The sequence below is a fragment of the Chlorocebus sabaeus genome, chromosome 26, assembly GCF_047675955.1.
Source record: "Chlorocebus sabaeus isolate Y175 chromosome 26, mChlSab1.0.hap1, whole genome shotgun sequence".
In the NCBI taxonomy this organism is placed as follows: Eukaryota; Metazoa; Chordata; class Mammalia; order Primates; family Cercopithecidae; genus Chlorocebus; species Chlorocebus sabaeus.
In genome coordinates this window covers 38,638,609-38,653,623 of record NC_132929.1, presented here as the reverse complement: position 1 = coordinate 38,653,623, position 15,015 = coordinate 38,638,609, and the positions used below count along the sequence as shown (strand labels likewise).

General features: G+C 44.4%; 1 protein-coding gene across 14 annotated transcripts in view; it reads right to left on the bottom strand.

Moving 5' to 3' along the window:
• Window positions 1–9,456: 9,456 nt before the first annotated feature.
• The window catches only part of TPM1 (tropomyosin 1), a 29,023-nt gene continuing 23,464 nt past the window's right edge, over window positions 9,457–15,015 (bottom strand). For 8 of the 14 annotated variants that reach the window (XM_008016352.3, XM_008016354.3, XM_008016358.3 and 5 more), the window contains one exon: window positions 9,457–10,295. In XM_008016352.3, the coding sequence (XP_008014543.2) occupies window positions 10,213–10,295 (83 nt within the window). In that variant the 3' untranslated portion in view covers window positions 9,457–10,212. Of the gene's footprint in view, window positions 10,296–11,337; window positions 11,500–15,015 lie in introns of those variants that run through there. The other 6 variants (XM_008016365.3, XM_073012216.1, XM_008016364.3 and 3 more) reach the window with 6 other exon arrangements.

Here is a 15,015-nt window from a genome sequence, read left to right as displayed (position 1 = left end):
TGCCACCAGCGAGGCACTTCCTGGAGAGCTGGCGATGGTGGGTCATTGGGGTCTACTCGAGGCCCCTCCTCCCACGCTGGAGAGTGGCTCTTCTTACTGCTCACCAGTGCCGGACTTTAGACCTGACGGGCGGTGAAGTGTGCTTCCGTCAGATTTCAGGGGAAGATCCAGCTGGGCTATCAGGCTAACTCACCACTGGCCCTGACCCATCCCTATGAATCATCCTGGTGAAGTGAACAGCAGAGGCAGCTTTGAAGGAGAAAATGACAGCACTCTAGGGCGGCCTGACAGGTGAGTAGGGAAGAGGTGAGGGGCGGCATTGTCTTTGAATCCTGAGGAGCGTGACTTCTAAGGGCTGATTGCCAGGATCTAAGACTATTTAAAGAACAGGGCAATAGAAATTGTCTATCATTGGGAGTTTGCTATGCCAGGCACCATACAAAAACTTTTCATGCAATATCTTGGTTATTCATGCCCTGAACGTTACGATGCAGGGCACTATTATTATCATCCCCATTTTGCAGATGGGGAAATAATCGCAGAGAATTTGAGCCACTTACTTTAAGTCATACAACCAGTAAGTGGCACAGGTGGCTTTTACATTCTTGTCTAATTTCGAAGACTGGGATTGTACGTATTATCTAGGCTGCCTCTTTAGCAGGGCGGTTAAGTTTTCTATATGGCTGCTTCCTCCTTCTGTCACTGTTCATCATCCAGTTCGTCTTCCCAGAACTGAGGCCCGGGGCAGTGCCTCTAAGCCCACACACCCATCATTCACTGTTATCAACTCTGGGTCTAGACAAGGGGTACAGGAAAGAGCCGGGTGGCTGTGGTGAAGGCATGTCTTAAAGCTCAAATTTGTGTTTTTGTTGGGGGAGCAGGACAGATGAGGGAGGAGGAAAGAGATAACGTGTGGAACTAGATTTCTTTTCTTTTCTTTCTTTTTTTTTTTTTTTTTTTTGAGATGGAGTTTCACTCTTGTTGCCCAGGCTGGAGTGCAATGGCTCGATCTCAGTTCACCACAACCTCCGCCTCCCTGGTTCAAGCGATTCTCCTGCCTCAGCCTCCTGATTAGCTGGGATTACAGGCATGCGCCACCACACCCGGTTAATTTTGTATTTTTAGTAGGGAAGGAGTTTCTCCATGTTGGTCAGGCTGATAGGCCGACCTCAGGTGATCCGCCCGCCTTGGCCTCCCAAAGTGCTGGGATTACAGGTGTGAGCCACCGTGCCCGGCTGGAACTGGCTGGCTTGCTTTCCTTCCCTCCCTTCCTTCCTTCCTTCCTTCCTTCCTTCCTTCCTTCCTTCCTTCCTTCCTTCCTTCCTTCCTTCCTTCCTTCCTTCCTTCCTTCCTTCCTTCCTCCCTCCCTCCCTCCCTCCCTCCTTCCTTTCTTTCTCTTTCTTTCACATTTTAAAGTGTTTTTTATTTTTTTTAATTTTTAATTTTTATTATTTTTCTTTAAGTTCTAGGGTACATGTGCACAACGTGCAGGTTTGTTACATATGTATACGTGTGCCATGTTGGTGTGCTGCACCCATTAAGACAGTGTGGCGATTCCTCAAGGATCTAGAACTAGAAATACCATTTGACCCGGAACTAGATTTCTTAAAGGCTTTACCACACCAGTTTGGGAAAAGTTTTCTCTTTTAAGAACCTGAGGCCTGGAAATCAAAAAAGGGCCACCCAGGCTAGAGTACAGGCTGGAGCAGTAATCACTACATAGTTAAAAAACAACTTAACACTATATTTAGGGTATGTCTGTGCTTAAATGAAATAGTTTTTTTTTTTTTTTTTTTTTTTTGAGGTGGAGTCTTGCTCTGTCTGTCGCTTTTTTTTTTTTTTTAAGTGTATGTTTTCACTTCTTACAAGTCAGAAAATACCCATATTACAAAAAAATCTCCCATCAGTCCTAGTTGTGAGAACAAAAAATTACAAAAACCCAATGATCAAAAATAGGAGAACAAATTCTGGCACATTAACCAGAAGACTAGGTGAAGCAACACAGGAAGATGTAAAAGTTTTTGAATAAAACCACAATTTTGAATAAAAAGCCTTCCATAAACACACAGGCAAAACATATGGAAAATAAAAGTTTTTTTTCCCAATGGTGACCTTTTTTTCCTTCATAGTTTTTCTCCATTGTTTTTGTAATGCTTTGTGACAAATAAAAAATGTACACAATTATATGGTGGCATTTACTTTATGTGTACATTTTGCTTATTTCCCTTGAAACCCTGTATCCAAATGTGCTAAATAGCTTTTCATTTGAACTTGCAAATTGCTGCATGAAATTTAAATATTCCTTTAAATACACAACCCACATCAATTGCTGCTATACACATTGGAATGAATTCTTCAGGTCCAAGTCGTTTTTATCCAAATTTAAATTATCCATGTTTATCAGTAATACTTTATGTTTCTTGGGTAGGAACCAAAACAAGGAGAGCAAAAGGGGAGCTCCCAGCCCCCAGCAGTTCATATTAAAACAACACTGAAACCCAATTCTCTCTTGCCCACTGCTCCACGACTCCTCTTTCTTGGAAGGCTGGAAAATGGGTTATTTGGAGACACCCAGGGCTCCTAGCCCATTAGGGAGGCTCTGAACTTGGCTGAGGCTTCTGAAGTCTGGCAGCCTGAGCAGATCAGGTGGCTGTCTGCACTAGCGACTATAGCAATCAGCCTGGGGAGCCTTCTCATGGGAGAAGTGAATGTTAGCCGCAATCCTCATCCATTTGCTTTACCAGAAATCAAAGGCTCCTTCAGACCTCCCTGGTGGAGTAGGAAGCTGATTTTATAGGCTCTGAGAGTGTGTGTGTGTATTCATCTATACTCTACTCTTTCCTCTAAAGCTTAAGAGATGCTCTAGGATTAAAGCAAAGGTATGGTAAGACCAAAAGTTTAAAAACAAAAAACAAACAGATGAAAAAAACACAACTACATGGTCTACAGCAAGGAATGAGACGAGGGTAAGAGGGGAGGATTTCAAAATGAGAATTTCATAGAATGAAGCTACAATAATGAACAAAAAATTTCGTAGCCAGAGTAAATAGTAAAACCAAAGCATTGTTAAACTAGCAGAGCTCTTGTTTCTAAGATTTGAGAGGCCGGGGTGAGTGGTGATTCGCTTGTGGCTTGAGTACCCCTGAGAAAATTATACAGCATGCCCAGGAGAGCCTTTTCTACTGGTTTTAGATGGTTAAAAATCTCCCAGGAAGGGAGCATGACATCTGTTTCCATGTAGTCTTGTATCATTTACTCTCAATCTGCCATGTAATCCTATCCTGTTTTATTATTTTTTAGTGCATTTGTGCATATATTCAGTTGCTTCCATAGACTCCTTGAGGGCAAGACATCTATTATACTTTTTCTGTATTGTCCTACAACCCCTAACCTTGAAAACAGACCAGGAATTGCCATCATGATGTGTGCTGGCTTCTCGGCCCCCTGCCCCACACAGCATCCACCAAGAGGAGCTGACTCTTCTACTCCTCCGGCCCACCCGAGCCCAAAAATACAGTCCCCAAAATACTGTAAACCAGTCTTAAGTGGAGATACAATTTGTCTTTTAGGCAAAATTATGAATCTTAACTTTCATAATTCTAGTTACTAGAAGATAATATGGAAGCTCTTTCTGTGTCTGAGAGAAAGTGAGCAGAACAAGAGATTAGAGTAACAAAAAATTGTAGCCAGAAAGGAAGAACGAACGCCAGAAAAAGGAGGCATGGCAGATAGGAGGTTTCAGGTAGCGGGTTAGCAATTGAAGAGAGGTGAGCAGTTTGACCAGGATTTGAGCCTAGCAACGCTTGGTGGAGGCACATTTTCTTGACATTCCTATTCTTAGGCAAATTATTCTGCCTTTGCTCTTTTTAATTTCTCCGGAAGGTGCTAGGCAGACAGTACTGGAGTGTTCTGGAAAGGACTGCTTTGTGTGAAGATAGCAGGAAAACACATCATGGGAATGACAGGCTTCGAGCTGAGTAAACCAGCAGTTAATCACTTCCCGCTGGCTCAGGCTTCTGAGATGCAGGTATGCTTTGGCCATCCTTTAGGAAGCCAGCATCCCCTTCAAAAACAAAAGCCCCTACTGCCTGGGTGTGGGTTCCCATTTCTAATATTTACATCACTGGACTTTGTGCAACTACACTTAATCCTTTTGGGAATAGCGATGGGGCTCACGTCAGATAAAGGCATCCTTGACCACAGCATGATTCAAGCAGTTCCTTGGCAAGTGTTTCATTGTGAAGTGTAGTTTTCACAGAGGAAGTGGACTTTGGGGTGAGGTGGGGAAGTGGAGGTGCAGGATGTGGGCAGTCCATCGAACCCCAGCTCACCAGAAGGCCAAAGGGCTGTATTATACCATTGCAGGCATCTGGGAGTTTTAACACTGGATTCAAGAGTCTAACCAAGAGTTCCACTGGAAAGGCAGCATTTCAAATCCTTTCGGAGTGTCTCTGGAGTTGAAAACAGACCAGGACTTAGCATCATGATGTGTGCCGGTCCCTCTGACCCCATCGCCATGCAGCATCCGCCAAGAGGAGACGACTCTTCCGCTCCTTCGGCCCACCTGTGCCCAGTCGGCCCCTCAGGAGACGCAACTGCTCCCCTGCCACAGACAAAGCACTTTTCACCTTCCCGGTCATTAGGTTCCCCCTGGAGACGGTGGATTCCACGGCTCCACAGGATCTGCCTCGGGGCTCCTCTAGAATCAATGAGGGCTGAACTGCCTTCATTTACATCCGATGCCAGGCCTCAGAGCAGTGTTCTGTTCACTTCCATGAAACAACAAATCCAAATGCAGTTTGAGAATGGAGTAACAGAAACTTACAAAAGAGCCAGCCTTTAGCTTCCACGTGAGATTTGAATCTACTACTTTGAAACGTTCTTTGCCTCCTGTGCACAGGTGATTAACAACTCCAAAACAAACTTTGAAACTGTGACTTGAGCTTTGTTTCTGGGCCACTTGAGGGGTACCATGGCCTTGCAGTGAATGTCCTCCCGGGCAGTGGTACTGGCGATTTTCATTTCAAAAGGAAAAAGTTACTTTCAGTTTCCCTAAGGACCTGATGCAGGTGGGAAAAAAAAAAAAAAAAGATTGCGGCTAAGGAACAAGAGAGGGACTCTACACACGTTGCCCCGTTCGGTTATCGGCCCTAAGGAAGTGAGTGGGCATGTGGAGAGGGGCAGTGAAACCACCTCCTTGAGGGATGGAGAAATCAATGCCCAGATGGCAGGATCAACCCAGGCCGGCCTGGAAGCAGGCAGCGGATGCCAAACCAGCACCTCTGGTCTCCAGGCCCCACGCTGCACTGCCCGCCTTGACGGGAGCTGGATGACTCTGAGCAGGACACTAAATCTTTCCAGGTCTCGTTTTTCTCTGTCCTCAATGATCTGAAGGCTCCTTCCACTTCTGAATCAGCATTTAAGTTTAGGGCAACAGCCTCGGCAGGCCCTGATATGGCCTGGACTCGACCCTTGGTTCTCCATGGCTTTGGTGACAAATGGAAAGAAAACTCTCACAGGCAGCAGCAACCAGCCTTTTCCTCTGGGTTGATGCCCATTTGTCAAGAATTTGGCAAAAGTTACATTCATATTAGTGAACTCTCAACAGAGCTTCATTCATTGACACACAAAATGGATGACATCTGTTGGAGGAATGTAGCTCTGAAAACCCTCAATGTCAAAAAGTATGTATAATGGAAGGAACACTTCTTGTATTGCCCAACATTTCTAATTTCTTTCCAAACCCTTGTCTCCAATTCTGAAAATGATGGCTCCCTGAACACCCTAGTGCTTTTTGTTTTGATTGGAGAATTCGGATTTTTTTCCCCCTGTATATACATCTGACTGTAGATTAAAAAAAAAAAAAAACAGCTACAAATAGTGTTGACAAGTTGAAAAAATGGTTAACACACATTCAAATACTTGAGTAAAACAGATATATATATATAATTTTTTTTTTTTCCAGGAGAGAAAAGAAATCAGGCCCAAAGTATTGAACTCTGGAGGATACAAACCAGCATATGCAAAAATTAGATTTTGTTTCTGCTAATGACATCTCTAGGAACAATAAGGAGGGGAATTGTTCTTTTTTTTTTTTTTTTTTTTGAGATAGATTCTCGCTCTTTCATCCAGGCTGGAGTGCAGTGCTACTATCTCGGCTCACTGCAAGCTCCACCTCCCGGGTTCACGCCATTTTCCTGCCTTAGCCTCCTGAGTAGCTGGGACTACAGGCGCCCGCCACCACGCCTGGCTAATTTTTTGTATTTTTAGTAGAGATGGGGTTTCACCATGTTAGCCAGGATGGTCTCAATCTCCTGACCTCGTGATCCGCCTGCCTCAGCCTCCCAAGGTGCTGGGATTACAGGCGTGAGCCACCGCTGGGAATTGTTCTCTTCAATGTCAGTCTGAAAAAGTTCAGAATGTATCCACAAAGCGCTTTTCTATTTTCTCTTAAGAACTGATTGTAGGCCAGCACAGTGGCTCATGCCTGTAATCCCAGCACTTTGGAAGGCCAAGGTGGGCAGATCACTTGAGGTCAGGAGTTTGAGATCAACCTGGGAAACATGGTGAAACCTTATCTCTACTTTTTAGAGTACTTTCTTACTCTTTATTTTTATACAAAAATTAGCCAGGTGTGGTGACATGCACCTGTAATCCCAGCTACTCGGGAGGCTGAGGCATGAGAATTGCCTGAACCCAGAAAGTGGAGGTTTCAGTGAGCTGAGATCATGCCACTGCACTCCAGCCTGGGCAACAGAGTGAGACTCTGTCTCAAAAAAAAAACAAAACAACAACAACAAAACAAACTGTAGAACTCTATTTTTTGAAGATGCTTATGTTTTTATCTGTGTCCTTTCTCTGTGGATTTCCACAATGTTTTACTCTGAACGGGGCAACTGCTCCAGCTGTTCATTCTGAAATCTGGGCCTGCTAAGTTTCAGCAATGGAATTTAGAATATGAATCTTGAATTCTCTCCCTACACTTCATGGTTCTCTAAATGGTAACCATCTCAGCTTCTAGCCTTGGCCTTTGCATATTGAAGAGTCCTAATCTCTGTACCTTGACCTCACAGAGTGGCATGTTCGAGGTTATCACACCCAGTCATACTCCAGGCGTGTACCATGTAGAGAGAGGGCTGTTCTCCTTTTTTATATTAATCTGAAAGATTAGGTAATCATTCTTCGAATTGGCATGATGCTTCATAATTAACTGATCTGTCTGATCTCTGGAACCCAGAGGGGAAGTCAGATGTTAAACCACTCGCTCGCGGTCATGTCAGCTGCTAAACGGTTGACTCCACCTCCATCTTCCCAGCCTCCTCCTCTCCTAATTATACCTGCGGCTTCATCTGTTTTCATCTGTCATCTAGAAACTGTTTTTCTTCTGCTGTAAAATGTTTGAAACAAGGGGAAGGAGATTCCAGGCAGGGCTCAGGAGTCACAGAGGGCCAGAGTTTGAAGCCCAACCCCACTATTTGGGAGCTACTGAACTGAGTCTCTGAGCATCAGTGATGTGAGGCTTAAGTGAAATAGCCCTTGTGAGTACAAGTTGTTCAGCACACATAAACAGCATCTGAAAGTATTAAAAACCATCATCATAACTTGGGGTAATGTTAGTCTCCCCTTAGCTTCACAAGGATGGGTGGTCTTTGGAGCACAAATGGCAAGTTGAGGACCACAGCAGTTAACTTTTTGTTTTTCGAGATGGAGCCTCACTCTGTCATCCAGGCAGTGGCACGATCTTGGCTCACTGCAACCTTCGCCTCCTGGGTTCAAGCGGTTCTCCTGCCTCAGCCTCCTGAGTAGCTGGATTATAAGTGCATACCACTACGCCTGGCTAATTTTTGTAACTTTTTTTTTTTCGAGACGGAGCCTCGCTTTGTCGCCCAGGCTGGAGTGCAGTGGCACGATCTCAGCTCACTGCAAGCTCCGCCTCCTGGGTTCACGCCATTCTCCTGCCTCAGCCTCCCGAGTAGCTGGGACTACAGGCGCCCGCCACCACGCCCGGCTAGTTTTTTGTATTTTTAGTAGAGACGGGGTTTCACTGTGAGCCGGGATGGGATGGTCTCGATCTCCTGACCTCGTGATCCACCCGCCTCGACCTCCAAAGTGCTGGGATTACAGACGTGAGCCACCGTGCCCGGCCCAATTTTTGTAACTTTATAGTAGAGACGGGGTTTTGCCATGTTGGCCATGCTGGTCTCATTCGAACTCCTGACCTCAAGTGATCCACCTGCCTCAGCCTCCCAAAGTGCTGGGATTACAGGCATGAGCCACCATGCCTGGCCGAGCAGTTAACTTACATGGAACAAGCCCTAGGCGCCTGGTACTGTACCGTGTACTTGAAGTGGTTACAGATTCGACTCCCACAATTATAAACTATGAGCTAGGTGCTAATCTCATCTCCATTTTAAAGATGGAGCAGCTCAGATTTAGGAACTCGACAGGTTAGGCAGCCTAATAAAGGTGGAGTCCTGATTTGAAGCCAGATCTGGCTCCCAAGTGAAAGAGGCCAGGTTTAGGAAAGGCTTCCATGACTAGAGTGATGCAGAGAGGGCTTCTCCTAGCTGAGGATTGGCAGAGGGGAGGCTAGGGGTGCTGAAACTGTAGGAGGGTTGAGACCAGGGCATTTATTTGCCATGAGCGAGGGGACAGCTTTTTGGAAGGAGACCTAAAACCAGGCTCCGGGACCCTGCTTGGATTCTTTGCCTTACAGCCTTTGTCTTTCTGTGGAGAAGAGATGCCTGATTAAGGGGCATGGAAGTACAGTTACAGAGATATTTAATACTTTTGAATGAAAATATATCTGCATCCAGATGAGTTTTCATTTATTTCCATTCTGTTTGCTTTTGGTGAGAACATCCTTTTTTCTCCCTGCAGCACAGTTGAAGCCAGTATATTGTTTGTAATCTATTTTTATTTGCTTAGAGTCTTCAAGAGCTAGGGAAATGACTGATGACATTTTTAGTTTCCAAGTCTGAGAAAATGGAGACGTCTTGGAATTGAGAACTCACAGGAGTTGGGAAGCATAAGGTCATAAAGGCTCGCTAAAGCACTAGTTTCAGTCAAATCACATTGCTGGGGGACAACAGCAGATCTGGCACATTAACCCATCCTTGGTTCTTGTGTGGCTATGCCACTGCTAGAGATTTAGCTAATATGTCAGGAAGAAAAATCCCCAAACCAGTAAAGCCACTGCCAAAGTCCTACATGGATGTACAGATATACACCAATAACATTGAAAATGACGTTTGGAAAGGGCCTCTCCTGCTTGGTTATAACTTTAACAGACCAAAATAACGCTGCCTTTAGTGTTTCTGAGAAGGTAACACATGAAACCCCGTTTCCCCTGGACTCTGGGATATCGTTTTGAGAACCTATTTGTGGCGGAAGGCAGGTCAGTGGCATGATCAAAAGTTCACAAATGAAGAACATACAAACGACAGGACCACCAAATTTAGAAAATGTCCTACAATGTGCATTTTATTCCATGTCATTATACAATGTTTACATATAGTTATAACTCTCAAGAAAATGTCCTTTACCAACTGGATGTAGTGTCTAAATCTTTCACTTTAACATGAAGAACTGAAAACAGTGGAAATCCACATTGATTGTTATCCTACAGATTGTCATGAGCTGCACGTGTGCCAATCAGAAAGGAATGGAAGTCTCGGAAGAGCAGCGTGGCTTACAGACCCTTGGCTTTAGTGAATTCAGGCATGCGGGATCCATAGTCTCATCTTGTAGTAAAACTCAAGACAAAATAAATTAGTGTTGGACAGAGTTCTACATTGTACAATGTTGAACAAAGGACCACACGGGGACCTTTTGTTTAAAGTAGCACCAATCCACACCTGATTGTGTTTCCAACATTCATCTTCCTGTTGACTCTATCATTGGCACTTTGAATGGAACTTCTTCTGCTTTAGTGAGGATTCCTACACTGACTAAGCATACCGTGTTGCTAAACTCTCTACAAAGTGTGGCAACATCAACCCGGGAAATGGCACATTTAAACCAGGATCGCCCTGACATGGGCTTGCCTTTTTGTGTGTGTTTTCTCCACCCCCTGACCTAGCTGGTATTTCGTGGATGTTTCTGTGACAGTGGTAAAAGTAAATAAAAATGCATTTAAGGGGTAAGCAGGTGTTTAAAAACAAAACAAAACAAAAACAAAATGAAAGAATGTGGTCGCAGCTAAGGAGGTTTTCACATGTTGTTTAACTCCAGTAAAGTCTGATCCAGCATCTGATGCATACTAAGGTTTTCTTCTTTGGCATGAGCCACTTTCTCTGTGGTGGGATTAGAAAATTAAGTCATGAATAGCTGTGCTTTGGACACAATGGTGGTTTGTACATTTAGGCAGGCAAACATCAATCACAAACACAGGATGAGATGATTAGAACTAGGCATGCTTGTAAGACATTACTCATTTCTAGACAAGAACCTAAGATGGGGGGAGGACGTCTTTGACCCAAAGGAGCCATGGCACGGATTCTCATAGAGCAGTCAGGTGCACCTCCACCACCAATGCACTGAGGATAAAATGCACATGGGGTTTGCTGAAGGTTCACTGACTGTGTGCCGTGGGAACAGGGAGAGATAAAAAACCAAATACAGCTGCAGCACTGTTATACAGACTGAAGAAGTTACAAACGGCAGACATTTCGGAGGTACAGGCAGTTAAAAGTCTAGGAGTTGTGCGGTAACACAAACTCACAAAAACAAAGATGACATAAATAGGTTTTCTGAGAACTTTTAAAATGATTTATTTCTGTTGCTCATAAAAAATTATCAACATGTTTCATGCACACTTCATTAGGACATTCTCTTAATATTTTTATAGTGTTCTATGTATTAGCATGACATTCTCCCCAGACTCCAACAGCACCATCAGACTGAGTAAAGCATACCTTTCAGACAACCAGGAGCTTCTGGCATGAGTTCCTGTTTTCAAAAGCTATTTTGCCCAAGCATAGGAACATTTAATCATATTTCAAACACTATGCCATATATTTAGAAGTTAGGAATGTGAATATCTAATAGGAATATATATACACACATATATATGTATACTTAAAGTAGGACTCATGGCTGTTGGGAAATAGAAAACGTTTTTTTTGGGGGGGAGCTCCTCATTATTTATCAGTTCAAACAAAAGGACCTGCTATTTCAAAGAGCAGTGCTGAATTGACATAAGTATTTTACCATAAAAGCTGTTTTGTGATTAAAGAGAACATAATTATTCCAGCCATATAGAGAAAAATGCAGGCAAGGCCAGCCTTTCAGCCAATTCCTTGTATTTGCATTTCTGCAGAAAGCAACTGTTTTCAACTCTATTAGTTGAAGGTAGGACAGTCTTAGATTTTCTGCACATGGGCTCCACTCCTAGAATTCAGCCCAAGTTTTTTCACTCTTAAGTTTAATCCTCATTCAGAGCCAGCTTTAGTTCATTAGTGAGGCGGCGGTTTTGCTCAAGTTGCTGGTAGAGTTGATCTGTACAGGTCAGCAAGCAGGTTAGCAGAAAAGAGGCGGAAGGAAGAGAGGTTAGCAGACTGGGTGAGAGGCAGTTAACAGAGAACAGAGACCTCAAGCAGGACAGCAACTGGTCACCTGCTGAGCAGTTTACTCTTACCCCATAGTCACCTGTCCTGTATCCAGGAAGGGTAGATCCTAAAAAGCTTGGTAGACTTAGGAAGGGTCAGAATTTCTCTCTTGGTGGGGAAAGGAGGGGAGGAGGAGCAACATGATAAGACGAGGAGGAAGAGTGCACGTTCCTCTTATACCTCACTAAACCACTTTGTGAACTGAGCCATACATGAGCTTACTTTGTGAGCTGAGCCATACACTTTGTGAGCTGGCAACAGATTTGGGAATGGAGGCCTGGCTGGAGGTGAGCCCAGTGCGACATCCACCCCTTGCTAGGGCTGTGTTGAACTTAGGTGAAACCTCGACCTGCCCAGTGCTGCCCACCTCTTCCAGAACCCCTTTCCTCTCCGTTCACAGGGCAGGCTTTCCCCTCAGGTAGTACCAACTGGGGGTTACTGCTTTTGCTGCACTGAAATTTTTTGAAATTTGGAATTAAGTCCCTGTCCTTCCCCCAGTCACCACGATACAGGGTACACATTCTGACTCTCATCTAGCTTTGATAGTTTATCTATTCAAACAGCAAAAGAACAAGCACTTGTCACCACTCAACACTGATTTAGAATTTATCTGCTTACTTCTTTTTTTTTTTTTTTTTTTTGAGACAGAGTCTCGCTCTGTCACCCGGACTGGATGCAGTGGTGCAACCTCGGCTCCCAGGTTCATGCCATTCTCCTGCCTCAGCCTCCCTAGTAGCTGGGACTGCAGGCGCTGACCACCTCGCCCGGCTAATTTTTTTTGTATTTTTTAGTAGAAACGGGGTTTCACCGTGTTAGCCAGGATGATCTCGATCTCCTGACCTCGTGATCCACCCGCCTCAGCCTCCCAAAGTGCTGGGATTATAGGCGTGAGCCACCGCCCCGCCCGGCCCTATCTGCTTACTTCTTGAAGAGGATGGCATTCATGTGTGGTGCTAATGGATGTGTATAAAATGAACAGAACTTGCAACACCTACATGAAGACCAGCGTGATATACATTTTACACACCGACACGTGATCTGCTTCTGGGGGAAAACAACTGCAGGAGTGTCTGTATCTGACGATCCAGGGGCCACCCACGCTATGACAAGCAAGAGCCTGCTATGCACTGGCAACAGCCGGAGGACGCAGGGTGGCTTTGAATACTGGCGACAACTTGGACCTAGAAATACTTCATGATCTTGAAAAGCTAACAGTCCTACCCCTGGGGAAAATGGGCCCGCAGCCCCCAGGTCTGTCGGGAGATTGAGCAGTTCTCACATTAACATTCTCTCATAAACGGTAAGACATGGGAGGATGCTATGCTCGTTATGTTTTCTCGCTTGGAATATCTGCTGCTCTGTCCTCCTCACTCATCCACATTTTCTGAATACACAAAACCCCGGTCAAATGTCGGCTACCTCCTCCAGGGAGCTCCCAGTCAGAATAGTTCTCTCTTCCTTGTTCGCTCCAAATGCACATGCCTATGAGTTCGGACTCGCTTCACTCCTCTATCTCCCCACCAGATGGCCAGCTCATTGAGGGCAAAGAGCCTTTCCAGCCCATCTCTTTACACACCCCCACTGCTTCCCACGGTGTTTTGCAAGTGACATATGCTTGGGGGTTGCAAGACATAAATCCCATGACTACATTCACACTACGGACACAGGGAACTGTCACCATGGGTAGGGAGCGTGTCTCAGTTTGCTGAGCCCAAATGTTTGGCCAGGCTAGAATGGAAGAACTTTGGCGAAAATCTGGAGAATCCAGAGGGTCAGTGTGAACTCAGCAGGAAGGACAGCGGTCCCTCTGACAGCCTCCTCTGGACCTGCTCTGCTTTAGCTGCTGTGGAGCTGGTGTGCGTGGGTGGCCGAAAGGCAGGCACAAGACATGCTCATATCCTTGGAAGTGTTTTCCCTCCCATTCTATGGAGACTCCCAGCTGTCTGAAGCTTCAAGTGCCCAAACTCAGTGATGCTTTTGGTTTGGCCTCCACTGGAGCAGCTGTAGCTATGACCTGGCCCTTTGAACCAGAAGCCTGGGCTCCAACGATTTCTTGATAAACTTGACTTGCTGTTTGCCTCTTGCACGTGCACACCTTGGGCTACTCCTGACCTGCCCTCCCAGTCCATTAGTGCCCCACTTCCCCTTGTAGAGTGTACTGATAAAAAGTGTGAAGGTCTCTGGAAGGATTTCCAAAAAACTGATGTGCCTCCAGAATTACATGAACATCTGCTCAGCAGAACTTTCAGACTTGGCATTTTGTCTACGTCAGGAAGCAGGATTTACTCAAAGAAGGGTACTCTTCTCTTATTCTGAATTTAAAAAAGAACAAGGAAGGAATCATAGAAGCAGGCCCAAGGAGCCTTAAGAAAAGAAAAACATGAAATCATAGAAGTCTTTATACACTCAAGGGAGAGACACTGTCCAGATTCTAAAAGTCCACCATACTACGACCACAATACTTTAATTCTCAGCTTTCTTTTAAAAAAGTATTTCCGCTATGCTTTGAAGTCTCTTTAGAGTGAGAATGACACTATCTTCTAAGTTTGTCCAAATTTATTTCAGTATGGTGGTGTATCAGCCCTCTCGGGCTACAAAAACTATATACGAAACATGCAGATCATCCATGTTAAAAAAGAAAACCAGGAGAAATATATAGCTAGATTGTTGAGGAAGGAGAAATGTTGGGGATTATGACACTAAAGTCCATATAAGTTAAAGTTCTAATTTTTACAATGTATTTTTTTAAAAAAAACAGTTAATTGCTGTTTGTGAAATAAAACAGAAGCCCAAATGAAATACAATTGTCTTCTGAACAATTTCCACCAACTATCTTTTTGGGAAGAAAAAAAAGAAACTTTCATTGCTGTATTTTAAAAATGTCCACAAATGAAAACACAGCCATTGAACACAAAGATTATGAACAATCCCTCCAAAAGAGTATGTGCTAAAAATCACAAATCATGACTGACCAGAGTAATCATATTTAGAAAACCTAAGGTGTCATTTTCATGATCAAAATAAAAGTGGCTGAGTCATGAATATACTTCAAAAAAGCTTGAACTTTTCTTTGTGCTATAAAAGGATGATCGACAATAACCAAAACTTACATTGTTTGAATCCAAATTCTGTTTCACCCTTCTCAATGTATAACTTCCTAGTAATATGGGACAGCTACGGAACCATTCATCATGAGCCTTTGATTAGTTAGCCAGGTCCTCCTAAGCGGGGCCACCGAAACATCAACATAGAGGGGTCACTACATCCTGAGCTAAACCTCCAGCAAAGGAAGACACTGATCAAGCCAGACCTTTCAACTCTCAACAAGCAATGTCCCCTGTGTGTCCCAGACTCCAAAGCAGAGCCATCACAATTCCCCCAAAACCCCCACAGATGTCCAGACCTC